Source organism: Capricornis sumatraensis, chromosome 1 (genome assembly GCF_032405125.1).
Source record: "Capricornis sumatraensis isolate serow.1 chromosome 1, serow.2, whole genome shotgun sequence".
NCBI classification, from domain to species: domain Eukaryota; kingdom Metazoa; phylum Chordata; class Mammalia; order Artiodactyla; family Bovidae; genus Capricornis; species Capricornis sumatraensis.
In genome coordinates, this window is record NC_091069.1 from 158571343 (window position 1) to 158585809 (window position 14467).

General features: G+C 40.0%; 1 protein-coding gene across 1 annotated transcript; it reads left to right on the plus strand.

The window, feature by feature from the left end:
• The first annotated feature begins 13062 nt into the window (after nucleotides 1-13062).
• Nucleotides 13063-14049, plus strand: CCDC54 (coiled-coil domain containing 54). Its single transcript, XM_068973606.1, has one exon. It carries the CDS (start codon nucleotides 13063-13065, stop codon nucleotides 14047-14049), a length of 987 nt encoding a protein of 328 aa, XP_068829707.1.
• The last annotated feature ends 418 nt before the right edge of the window (nucleotides 14050-14467 follow it).

Sequence of the window (14467 nt, forward strand, 5' to 3'; positions counted from 1 at the left end):
ACAAACATATCTAAAGTCGTCTGGGGAGAAGAGGACTCCCAGGGTATGATCACAGGCACCTGTAATCAACAGGAAGCAGTTACAGATGGACCTTCACCCCTCAGCGCCCCTCAAGAATAAGGAGCAGGACAAAAGACAGAAGAGAGATTTGTCACCAGCAAAGCCCATAACCATTCCCGGGGAATGAAAACAGAATCTAGGTAGTAAAAAAAAGTCTAACCTTTTTCTTCTCCTTTGTGCTTAGTCTAGTTTCACCTGCTCGTAGGCTGCCACGTGCAGAGGCCTGGCACCCAGAGTTTCAGACCAGAGTTCCTCGTGCAAAATGGTGGCTGTGCCCGCTCCCTCAGCTCAGCAGACTGTGCAGGGAAGCACGGCGCAGGACACTGCTCAAGATGGCGGCAGCAGGACGCGTGCTGCGCCTGCTCGGTGTGCCATCTTGACTGAAACACACAGCTTCACATGAACTCTGAGAACTCCCTCCTCTCTCCCCATTGACAAGATCCCTATAAAGCAGCCCTGCCCTCAGCTGTTCCTTCTGTGGGAGAGGGTATGTACCCTAGAGCTCAACCTGGAAACTCTCCATTCTTTGATCAAAGAATGAAGCTTTCCTTTGTGTCTGAGTCAAACTTGGTCTCATTCTACTGGCTTGAACAACACGAGGCAAGAGGATCCTTGTTGGGAACTATCTCCTTGGGAGGGTGGGTAACAGAACTTCTGCCCTGAGTTGATGGCCATTTCCCTTGACTCAGGGCTTCCCTGGTGGCTCAGCTGGTAAAGAATCCGCCTGCAATGCGGGAGGCCTGGGTTAGATCCCTGGGTTGGGAAGATCCCCTGGAAAAGGGAATGACTACCCACTCCAGTATTCTGGCCTGGAGAATTCCATGGACTAGTCCACGGGGTCACAAAGAGTCAGACACAACTGAACAACTTTCACTTTCACTTCCCTTGACTCATGCTCCTCAGTAGAAAAGAGGCACAAAGCACTATGTAAGTATTTATTGAAAGCCTAGGGGCATATAGGAGGCACCACACTAGGTGTGGTGAAGAACAAACCAAACAGAGACCCTGACTTCATGGTGCATACAGCCTGGAAAACCTAACTTTCATCTCTGTGTGTGTGTGTGCTAAGTCATTTCAGTTGTGTCTGACTCTTTGCGACTCCATGGAACAGAGCCTGCCAGGCTCCTCTATCCATGGGATTCTCCAGGCAAGAATACTGGAGTGAGTATCCATTCCCTCCTCCAGGGGATCTTCCCGACCCAGGGATTGAACCCATGTGTCTTAAGTCTCCTGCACTGGCAGATGGGTTCTTTATTAGTGCTACCAGAGAAACCCAACTTCTATCTACACAGATCTCATTCATTCTTAAAGGTTCTCATAGAACCATTCCCAAGTCACCTGCATTCTACAGGCTTCTCCCTCCTTTGATCCCCAATAATCAACGTTCTTCACTCTTAGCAGTTCACACAGTCTCAATTCTGGAACAAAACTACCTAAAAGCTACCAGACCCCTTAGAAGCAAAACACCCACAAGCAGAAATTGGAGCAAGAATAATGCTTCTCTTACAGTCAGGAATTTTAACTTGAGGGTACCACTTATGGTGCCCATAAATGCCTGTGGAGGCAAGGGAGAGGATACAGGTCTGTGAATTACCTAAAATGATATGCAAAATTGTATGTATATGCTGTTTCCTAAGAAAGCATGCCAAGCTTTCATAGGATTAGTAAACAAATACTACAGTCAAAAAAAAGTTAAGATCTTTGTTTTATTAGGTTTTAAGCAGTTATGTGGGGCTTACCTGGTGGCTCAGTCAGTAAAGAATCCGCCTGCAATGCAGGAGACCTGGGTTCGATCCCTGGGTTGGGAAGATCTCCTGGAGAAGGGCATGGCAACCCACTCCAGTATTCTTGCCTGGAGAATCCCCACGGACAGAAGAGCCTGGCAGGCTGCAGTTCATGGGGTTGCAAAGAGTCAGACACAACTGAGCCACTAAGCACAGAACAACACAAGCAGCCATGTTAGTTTCTCAATCATAAAAGTTAGCCTGGGTGTCCATTTTTATTTCAGCTCTACTTTTTAACAACAAAGAATGTAATTTTCAGAAATATCTTATTTTTTCTTTTTAAGTGCCATTGAAAATTTTAAATGTGAAGTCCAATGGAGGTCATGATAAAGATTTCTACCTATTTCAATATGTAAATTGACCAAGGGCTTAAGCTAGCTCACTATCACTTTGTACCACATTGTGGAGGAGCAACCTGGGCACATAAATAGAATGAGTGGCAATTAATTCTCACAAGTTATAGTGAGAATCATAGCCATTAGTGCCAAAAGCTAAAGCTGAAAATTATTGAAATATGTGTCTAATAGAACTGCCTTATCACTTTCTGTTTCTGTCATTTGATACTTATATTACATTCAGACCACCAAAAACAAACCTCAATTTTCAAGAAAGAAATGGCTAGAAAAACCAAAAAAATCCCACAAATTCTCAGTCTTACAGTTGAAACTGTTAGTTGCTCAGTTGTGTCCAGCTATTTGTGACCCAATGGACTGTAGCCTCCAAGTTCCTCTGTCCATGGGATTCTCCAAGCGAGAACACTGGCGTGGGTAGATATGCCTTTCTCCAGGGATCTTCCTGACCCAGGGATCAAACCTGGGTCTCCTGCATTGCAGGCAGATTATGTACCATCTGAGCTACCAGGGAAACATTGCTAAATACCTTTCACACTCTAGCTGGTATGCAGAAACAGCTGTAGAAGCAATACACATTTCTTGGTTGGGGTGGGGGGAGCCTTCAATAAATATCTAAAACAATGACTAAATACTTTCCCCTTTAGATCACAGTTGCAAATACCTAGATAGAGAAGGAAGAGAAAACAACCTTCAGTTCTATAGTCGCCTTCTGGCATTTTTTATTCTGTGTGCAATCAGAGTGTGTAAGGAGAAATAATACATCTGGAAAGTTAAATAAGATCTTTGTAACTCAAACTGATACAGGAGGAAGGATGCAGGTAGGTTTATATGAAGAGAAGAAATGATTCTAAAAATGAAATTCCTAAAGAAAAACACTGCAGAAACAGTGCATAATAATAATAGTTTATGGTTTTTAAGTAAGAGATATTATATAAAGTTAAAAATTAGATGCAACAGAAATTTTCATGTTAACCTTTATGACTCTCCTTGAGTATCAGCCATGGCATCACATTGTTCTTATTGTACAGATGAAACAGAATGGGAAGCAATAGGCCTAAGATAGACAGAGAACAGACTGATAACAGAAGGAAAGCTAGAGCCAATTGATAAATACACATTTACTTCACAGAGATACTTTTGCAAATTCCCTCAGAAACACAAAATGCCACAATAACAGATGTCTTTCAAGGTGAGTACTATTAAGGAAAGCTAGTGCAGTCTTCCACATTATAATCTTTAAAACTTTAAAGAAGATAGCTCCTTGGATCTTGTAATCCAAAGTACAGTATTCATAATTAGAAGTGAGAAAACTAACATTCTTCAGTTTTTACAATTTATGATTGCATTTTAAATCCCCGTTTCCTTTGTGATCACTATGTAATCCATACCTTTTAATTTTGGGGATTGTATAAATGAAGTATAGAGCAATTCAGGAACAAAACAGAAAATTAACACTGGGCAGCATTCATCATATAATGATTTTCAAAAAGATCTGCTAAATGATATAAATTCAGTGAAACAGAGGTGTTTAAAGACTAACTGGATTTATTCACTGGTTCCATTAAAGAAAAGTGGATGGTTAAGCAAAAACACTTTTCTTTCACTTTCTCTTCCTTTTTTGAACAATTTAATAGCTATATCAATTGTGCACATCACGACTTATAAAGCAATGAAACAAAAGAGTGTCAGTCATAAGCTAAAGGGAGTAGAGGTCTAAAGGTAATATCTGAGAAGGGAAACCAAGAGCTGAAGTTAAGAATTAGAGAAACCAAGCACCTCATATAATATATTACCAGGCAGAGCCACGCATAACAGAAAGAACTGGAGGAAGATGACAGAGAGGAGAGATTACATAAAATACTAATGTGCCCCCAGGGTACTGGAACTAAATGGTGAACAGCATGTCTAGATAAGCTGCATAGAGTTCATTGTAAATTTGGAGTTCAGAGTATAAGATGACATGAATAAAGAGATAAGTGCCTGCGTACCCAAGCTGATGACAAATATGTTTGCAGGCATTCCTGCCGGGGCTTGGAGAGTACACTGATTACCCATGGTTCCCGGGAGGCCTAAAAAACTTCATTTGTTGCAGAGGAAGTATGCTGGGTACCTTAGTCACCTCTAGGATCAGTGCCATTAACCAGTGCTGTTTTCATTATTTACTGGGCTCTTTCTCTGATCCACACCATGGCTGTTTCCAGGTTTGTAATTATCTCCATCTACCTGATTTACCTCTCCTGCCATTTAACTGCTTCAAGTCTTCAGGGAAACAATTATCAAATCCCTATCCCAAAATGCTAAATGATCCCTCAGGAACTGAAAAAAGTTATCACAGATTACCTTTATGAAGCAAGCGATATGTTCCCAAGCTACCCATAGAAATAGGTACAGGAGAGACCCAGTGTATACCTTGACAGTCCTTCACAAGTGCATTCATTCATCCATTGAATTAAAATGTACTGAGCACCAACCATATATTAGAATCTGTGACACTGGAGATATAAAATTGAAAAGCAAGTTTCTCCCCTCAAGGAGCTCCCAATCTAGAGAGGAGAGAGACTCACTAACTGTTAGGTAGGGAACCGGAACAGGTTGGTAGCACTCATAAGAATACAGGGAGAATCAGAATAGGATAGGACAAGGAAAGTATTATCAGGCTGTCTTTTAAGGGATGGGTAGAAATTTGACTGGAGAATAAATATATTGAGGGCACACCAAAAAGAGACCATAAAATTTTAGTTATAGTGAAAAATTAAATTATCAAAATCATCATTCTATTGTTTCTTCATCTCCATTCATCATATTCTTTTGGCATTTGCTTCATATAATTTTAAAGTGGTATCATAAACATTGACTATGCCAAAGCCTTTGACTGTGTGGATCATAATAAACTGTGGAAAATTCTGAAAGAGATGGGAATACCAGACCACCTGACCTGCCCCTTAAGAAACCTGTATGCAGGTCAGGAAGCAACAGTTAGAACTGGACATGGAACAACAGACTGGTTCCAAATAGGAAAAGGAGTACATCAAGTCTGTATATTGTCACCCTGCTTATTTAACTTCTATGCAGAGTACCTCATGAGAAACCCTGGGCTGGAGGAAGCACAAGCTGGAATCAAGATTTCTGGGAGAAATATCAATCACCTCAGATATGCAGATGATATCACCCTTATGGCAGAAAGCGAAGAAGAATTAAAGAGCTTCTTTTTTATTTTTTAATGTCAGTTTATTTATTTATTTATTTATTTTGCTTTACAATATTGTATTGGTTTTGCCACACATTGACATGAATCTGCCATGGGTGTACATGTGTTCCCCATCCTGAAACACCCTCCCACATCCCTCCCCATACCATCCCTCTGGGTCATCCCAGTGCACCAGCCAGGAGCACGCTGTATTATACATCGAACCTGGACTGGTGATTTGTTTCATATATGATAATATAAATGTTTTAATGCCATTCTCCCAAATCATCCCTCCCTCGCTCTCTCCCACAGAGTCCAAAAGACTGTTCTATACATCTGTGTCTGTTTTGCTGTCTCGCATACAGGGTCATCATTACTAAATTCCATATATATGTGTTAGTATACTCTATTGGTATTTTTCTTTCTGGCTTACTTCACTCTGTATAATCGGCTCCAGTTTCATCCACCTGATTAGAACTGATTCAAATGTATTCTTTTTAATGGCTGAGTAATACTCCATTGTGTATATGTACCACAGCTTTCTTATCCATTCATCTGCTGATGGACATCTAGGTTGCTTCCATGTCCTGGCTATTATAAACAGTGCTGCGATGAACACTGGGGTACACGTGTCTCTTTCAATTCTGGTTTCCTCAGTGTGTATGCCCAGCAGTGGGATTGCTGGGTCATATGGCAGTTCTATTTCCAGTTTTTAAAGGAATCTCCACACTGTTCTCCATAGTGGCTGTACTAGTTTGCATTCCCACCAACAGTGTAAGAGGGTTCCCTTTTCACCAGACCCTCTCCAGCATTTATTGCTTGTAGACTTTTGGATAGCAGCCATTCTGACTGGCGTGAAATGGTACCTCATTGTGGTTTTGAATTTCTTGATGAAAGTGAAAGAGGAGAGTGAAAAAGTTGGTTTAAAACTCAACATTCAGAAAACTAAGATCATGGCATCTGGTCCCATCACTTCATGGGAAATAGATGGGGAAACAGTGGAAACAGTGACAGGCTTTATTTTGGGGGACTCCAAAAGCACTGCAGATGGTGACTGCAGCCATGAAATTGAAAGACGCTTACTCCTTGGAAGGAAAGTTATGACCAACCTAGACAGCATATTCAAAAGCAGAGACATTACTTTGTCAACAAACGTCAAGGCTATGTCTTTTCCAGTGGTCATGTATGAATGTGAGAGTTGGACTATAAAGAAAGCTGAGCGCTGAAGAACTGTTGCTTTTAAACTGTGGTGTTGGAGAAGACTCTTGAGAGTCCCTTGGATTGCGAGGAGATCCAACTAGTCCATCCTAAAGGAGATCAGTCCTGGGTGTTCATTGGAAGGACTAATGCTGAAGCTGAAACTCCAACATTTTGGCCACCTGATGGGAAGAGCTAACTGATTTGAAAAGACCCTGATGTTGGGAAAGATTGGAGGTAGGAGGAGAAGGGGCCAACAGAGGATGAGATGGTTGGATGTCATCACTGACTCAACGGACATGAGTTTGGGTAAACTCCCAGAGTCGGTGATGGACAGGGAGGCCTGGCATGCTGTGGTTCATGGGGTCGCAAATAGTCAGACACGACTGAGCGACTGAACTGAATAAACATTATTGGCATCACAGAGAAATGGCCTGCTCACCCCATGTATCACTCTAACCAGTTCGTCTTATCAATATCACTCAGTTTTATCACTTCATGCAGCTGAGAGAGTGACATCCCTGCACCATGCTCTGCCTGTCTGATAAACACTATGCTTCTGCTTTCCTCTGCATTCCTGCCATGATCCTGCACAACAACTCTGATTTCAATCTCATTCTCTTCTCCTCATGACTAAAAAGGAATAAAAGTAGAAGAAAAGAGCTTTGTTACTTTGTGTAACATCGGACTAGGGCTTCCTCATGAATATACTGTTATCCCCTTGGGTCAGCCACCCTAACCAAATCTGAAAGACCTTTATGATTCTTGTTTTCTCAATCTTTTATCTCAGTCTGCACGTAACAAGTGATATTCAGGTTGGTGGGGGAGCAGGTTCTGATAAACATGGTCCTCAAATTTTGGAGGGGAAGTAAAAGACCTTTGGTAATTTTTCATGGTCACAAGCACGAGGTACACAAATAGTGCCAGATGACTGCAGGTGTAACATAAAGGGTACAAATCATGCCCAGTTGCTCGCATGGTAACTATAATTCTATCCCATTCTCTCCCAGTGGGGCCTTCCCTGGCGGCTCAGATGGTAAAGCATCCACCTGCAATGTGGGAGACCGGGATTTGAGCCCTGGGTGGGGAAGATTCCCTGGAGGAGGGAATGGCTACCCACTCCAGTGTTCTTGCATGGAGAATTCCATGGACAGAGCAGTCTGGTGGGTTACAGTCCATGGGATGGATCCCAAAGAGCCAGACATGACTGAATGACTAACACTTTCCCCTTTTTTTTCTCTCCCAACTCAAAAACCATGTTTAAAAAGATGTAAATCAGGGTGATTTTATATAGATAATCATGACTGTACCATAATTAATTTATAGTTAACTTACTCAAAAAACACCAGCATTTTAAACTTGAATAATATTATCTATTATTAGAGCCATCTCTTCAGTGGTTATTACCTGCCCGGCTGCCTGACACCATGGCTGATTGTGCAAGCTACACTAGCTGTACTAGGAGACAGAATGCCAGTTTGTTAGACCTTGTTTATGCATTCTGGTGTGTTTCTAATCCAAATGCTTTATCTGCCTTTGTAGATTTTGAACAGTGAGCAGCACACGCTTTACATCTTGGTCAGAGGATGGCAGAGTGGCCTCTTCATTGAAAGAGAGGAATGAAAGGCAGAGTAAGAGACAAGGAGAGCAGAGCTAAAGTTTAAAACTCTTCACCATTTCCTCTCTCATTCAAAAGGAGAATAAGAAGGCCTTCCTTGGTGGCTCAGATGGTAAAGCGTCTGTCTACAATGCGGGAGACCCGGGTTCGATCCCTGGGTTGGGAAGATCCCCTAGAGAAGAAAATGGCAAGCCACTCCAGGACTATTGCTTGGAAAATCCCATGGACAGAGGAGCCTGGTAGGCTACAGTCCATGGGGTCGCAAAGAGTCGGACACGACTGAGCGACTTCACTTTCACTTTAGAGACGAGCAGAAAGAGTTTACAAGTATTGAACACTTTAATCTTCAAATTCACTCTACAAAGTAGGTGGTATTATTATCCCATTTTACACTCTTGTGAGAAGTTAGTAACTTGACCAAGCACAGAGAGTCAATGAATAGGAGAGCCTGGCACCCTAACATTTCTGGTTCCAAGTATCATTCTTTAAAAGCCATCCACCTGGAGGACAGTTTTCCTTGATAAGAGTCAGCAACTAGGCTCCAGTCTGCCAGGTTATTTTGGTTACTTCAATATTATGAAGTCCTAAATGGCTTCATACCTCTAGTAAGATCCCAAAGGGTGGGGGTCAGGGGGTCAGCTCAATTCCTGTTATTCATTCACGTGTTGACTACTCTCACAACTTCACTCTAATCAACAGGCTTGCATTCTCCCACCACAGAGCTTCCCTGGTGGCTCAGATGGTAAAGAAATCTGTCTGCAATGCAGGAGACCCGGGTTCAATCCCTGGGTTGGGAAGATTCTTTGGAGAAGGGAATGGCAACCCACTCCAGTATTCTTGCCTGGAGAATTCCATGGATAGAGGAGCCTGGCAGGCGACTGTCCATGGGGACAGCTCTTCACTATCCAACAAGCCCCAAATAGGCTGAAGCTACTTTCATTAATATTAATAGGTAAATAACTAAAAACCCAGATAGGTTTATGTTTGCATCAAAACTACTAGAATCATTTTTGTTTTATAAAAATAATCAGTATAGGGACTTCCCTGGTGTTCCAGTGGTTAAGAATCCACCTGCCACAGGGTGGACACAGGTTTGATCCTGAGTCTGGGAAGATTCCCCATACCATGGAGCGACTAAGCCCATGCTCCACAACTACCGAGCCTGAGCTCCTAGAGCTTGTGTGCCACAACTAGGGAAGCCAACTCAATGAGAAGCCTGAGCTCTGCCATGAAGAGCAGCCAGCCCCTATTAGCTGCAACTAGAGAAAGCCCCGTGCAGCTATGAAGACCCAGAGCAGCCAAAAGTAAATAAATAAATAAATTTTTTAAAAATCAGTATACATGAATATTTTTAGTTGAAAAATTTTCAATCTATTGTTTATATTATAGTTGCTATACTTTCACTACATTAAGGCAAGAATAACCTCTAAATGTTCATGTTTACTTGCTTGAATTAGAGATAGTTCAACTTCTAAAGTCTTTGCAAATTTCTTCAAATAGCTTTGATGAATAAGCAAACAATTCATTTTTTCATATTTCTGAAAATTTAATGAAAATGAATTTTTATAAACATATACTGTATTTTTTTCTAAAAAGCAAAATGTCCTTTTCTGAGTTGACAAATACATATTTGTATTATATTTGTGTGTGTGGCAATAAAGAAACATATGGCCCATGGAGCCAGAGTATAAGGATTTGAAATTTCACTCTGCCCATTTTTTAGCAGAAAGGAAAGTTATTTGACTTCTCTGAATTTCAGTTAATTAAGCTAATATTTAGAACAATGTCTGGTATGTATCCAATAAGTCTTAGCTGTTATTAACCTGGAGGGAGGGTGTAATTGCTCCAAGCAGTCCCTCTAATTTAATTGGGAATTTCTGTAAAGCAAGAATACCTAATCTACACATTGTCTCCAAATGTAATGAAATTTTAATATTAACTTAACAATTAATGAAGATGATATAATAGTACACTCTGGAGATATTTAATTAAACATTTATTGTTTCAATATTGCAGCTTTTGATATTCTGAGCACAGTTTTTTTTTTTCTTTCTAGCTCTCCAATACTTATTTTTACTGGCCCTTGAAATGTCGTAGTACTAAGTATTTGTAGAGCTTCATGGATAAGATGGTCTTTGCCAAAGTAAATGGGACAGCTTTGAAGGCTACCTTTTCTGGCTCCAAATATCTTTCTGTGTTAGTCTGCCTCTTGGAGAACATTTCTCAGCAAGAGTTTGGTAAGGTTTCTAGAAGTTTTGGAAAGGTTACTAAACTGGAGTTCAAAGATAGAACAGGAAAGTAAAATCCCAGGTATCACTGATGAGCCAAAATTCTAAAACTATTTTTGCCTAAATTCAGAGTTTATACCAAAACCTAGGCTGAAGTTGGCCCTGCATTTAAACATAAATAGCAGAAAGAATGATTTAGTAGAGGGTTGGAACCGGCACTGATCCAAGAAGGAATATCTTCTTTAATAAACTGGGACTATATCTCGACATACATAGTTATCATGTCATTTTAATTTTCCAAATGGCATTCAAAACCAAAGGTGGGTAAAATTGATACCTTAGCACAAGCCAAGGCAAAAGTACTAAGCTACCAATAGTGATTGTATTTTTCACCTCCATTCAATCAGAGAAAAAGAAGGAATACAAGAAAAAGCCAGTTTAGCTCTAGAACGATGATGAAGCAATAAAATTTTACATTTTATTAAATTTCAACCTTCAGTATGTCTTTTTAATATTAAGTGTGATGTAATGTGAAGTACCCATAAAGCACTTCTGCTGCTTACAGAAATATAATTGTCTCCGGGAAAAGTACTTATCTGAGTTACAAATAAGCTGCTTTTTTCATGAAACATCATTTTGAAAGAAAAACTGGCAGCCAACTATGGTATTCATACTTGGGTATTTGGCAAGCATTTTTGCAAAAAAAAAAAAATGGATGTAGAGAGCCTATCACTTCAAGAAAAACAACTAAAAAGCTTAATAAATTTCAAGTTTTGCAAGCTAAAATTAAAATTTTATCTGCTACCACAAACTTGGCCTCTTGCCAATACTCAAAGACTTTTCTGGTGAGATTGGTGGGATATTAATGAACATGATATTTGGATATTATGTAATAAAATGAGCTAGCATTTGAAAGATCTGCATTATTCAGTGAATCATTACTTTCCAAATGACCAATGCATGATATTACACATCTATTAAAAATGGAAGATAGAACAGTGAATTTTAATGTAACAGTATTATTCTGGTCTAACATTACACATTGTACTTAACTTCTAATCAATTATCATTTGTCAAATGTTAGTGTAGAAAGAATAAATGCTTTAATTAACTGAAAAGGTCATTAAAATATCCTCTCCATTTATGTATTTATGTAAGGCCATATTTTCTTCATCTACTTAAACCAAAACAACATATGACAACAGATAAAATGCAGAAGCAGATACGAGAATCAAGGTTCAGTTCAGTTCAGTCACTCAGTTGAGTCTGACTCTCTGCAACCCACGGACTGCAGCATGTCAGGTCTCCCTGTCCATCACCAGCTCCCAGAGTTTACTCAAACTCTTGTCCGTCGAGTTGGTGATGTCATTCAACCATCTCATCCTCTGTCGTCCCCTTCTCCTCCTGCCTTCAATCTTTCCCAACATTAGGTCTTTTCAAATGAGTCAGCTCTTTGCATCAGGTGGCCAAAGTATTGGAGTTTCAGCTTCAACAGCAGTCCTTCCAATGAACACCCAGGACTGATCTCCTTTAGGATGGACTGGTTGGATCTCCTTACAGTCCAAAGGACTATCAAGAGTCTTCTCCAACACCACAATTCAGAAACATCAATTCTTTGGCAGTCAGCTTTCTTCATGGTCCAACTCTCACATCCATACATGACTACTGGAAAAACCATAGCCTTGACTAGATGGACTTTTGTTGGCAAAGTAATGTCTCTGCTTTTTAATATACTGTCTAGGTTGGTCAATAACTTTTCTTCCCGGAGCAAGGGTCTTTTAATTTCATGGCTGCAATCACCATCTGCAGTGATTTTAAAGCCCCTAAAAATAAAGCCTGTCACTGTTTCCATTGTTTCCCATTCTATTTGCCATGAAGTGATGGGACCAGATGCTGTGATCTTAGTTTTCTGAATGTTGAGTTTTAAGCCACCTTTTTCACTCTCCTCTTTCACTTTCATCAAGAGGCTTTTTAGTTCTTTGCTTCCTGCCTTAAGGGTAGTGTCATCTGCATATCTGAGGTTATTGATATTTCTCCTGGCATATCTTCTATTAATTCATGCATTTAAAACATTTGCAAATATATAAACAATGCCATGGTTTTCACGATTTTTCTTTTGGAAGATATAATTACTTTTTCATAAAAATATGTCATATATGTTAACATGTATTGGGTTTACTTTTTTAATGAATGAATATCAAGATTTACTTAGTTTTCATCTCTAACATGGAATATCAAGTGATAATAATTCATAAACAAAAGTTCTGTGGTGCTCAATTTTTAAAAGTGAAAAAGAGTCCTGTGACCAAAACTTTTGAGAGTTATAGCCCTAAGGTTAAAGAAATTCTAGACCAGCAGCCATTATGACATCAGCTTCGGGTCAGCCTATGAAGGATTCCACACAATTGCTCAGTATTTCACAGAGCTCTCCAGCCGAACTGCCCTATAAGAAGCTAACCATCGAAGAGGGCCTGCTATTGTCCTTCATGTTCTCCATAGGACATTCAACAATGTCACCGGGAAAGATACCCAACAAAGAGTAAGAGAAAAACCATTTCATTCTTCAATTTCTTTGGTTCTTTCTTTGATTTTGGTCAGGTTTCCCAACACTTTGTCTCTTGTTTCATTATGAAAGATGTACAAACTTCAAGCCAAAAGGGTAAAAGCTGCTGCTGGGCAGATGTGGAATTCAAATTTCTCCAAGATCAGACAATCTCTTAAAAATGCTTACCACAAATGTAAGAATCAGTATCCGAATTCAACCAGATGTCCAGCTATGACTTCCCATGATTGTGATCAAGAGGATCTTGATGCTGATGAAGAAATGAATCTTCTAGTAATGCTCCAAGATATTAAAACCACCCAGCTTGAACTCCTCAGCCAAATGACTGGCATGATCTGTGCATTATCAAAAATCCAGGAAAGGACTGACTTCTGTCAGAAGCAGATGGAAGTACTGGAAACCAAAATGAATGTTAATGAAAATAAACAGTGTACAACAGCTGAAGATATCGTCTCTGTGAAGGAAGACATTGATGCTTTAAAGAAGAAGGTGACAGAACTGGGAAACCAGAATTCTTGCTCCAACGTACATTGTTTAGAGGTTCTGGATGGAGAAAAGGGTAAAGAGATCATAGAACTTCTTCACAAAGTCACACAACCAGAAACTCTGAAGAACACACTGACCTCTATAGATTCGGAAATCTCTTCAGCAGAACCAGAGAAAATGCTCAGTTATCCTAACTCCACTGATCATCTTGAGGAAAAAACAATATCTCCTCAGATTAAAGCTCTGAAGAAAAGTAACTATCAAAATGCATTAAGAAGCTTTCAAAAAGCAAAGTCAAATATTTATATCTACCCAGACTTTAATACATGGATTAAGCTAACTTTTGTCCATGGAGGAAAGTGGAGATTTTTCCTCAGCGCAACCAAGTTAGAGGAATTCATCCAGTGGCTTCTTTCCAGGCCAACCTTCCTTCCTGAGGAACCAGAAGTCATAACCCAGAAGTATTGTCTTTTCACTGGGCCTATCACAAGCTTGACCACCATCTGTGTCTCTGTTTTCAACTACGTTTATTGTCTTTTTGGTTCCTCAAAAGAGGAAGTAACTCGACTATAGAGTAATTTTCTGCTTTGCTTGGTACAAAATAAATGTAACCTGGCCATGCCAAGCATTCACGTGTCTTTGTGGTTGCTGTGAACTCCTTGGTAGTAAAATTAGCTCACTATGGGTTGGCTGCCTGCAAAGTTTCTTCACGTCTACAGTAAGTTGAGGCATATCATCCCATTAGACAATTGTGATGCATTTTCTGTCAAGTTTCTTATTTTCCCCAAGAGCAATTCATGAGGACTCCTCCAGTGCCCATTTCATAGATAACTGGAAACAAAGAATAAAGGGGTCCAAAATGAGAAACACTTTTAGTAGCCCCCACTATTGTCTTAGTGGCCTCTGCAGATGAGATCTGTGACACAGAGACAGACTCTACCAACAAAATTTTAAATAGCATAGAGTGCAAAAGATAACACGGACAAAGTTA

Bases quoted from the DNA above. Each gene is read 5' to 3' on its own strand.
- CCDC54 (XM_068973606.1), top strand. From the start codon at position 13,063: ATGTACAAACTTCAAGCCAAAAGGGTAAAAGCTGCTGCTGGGCAGATG.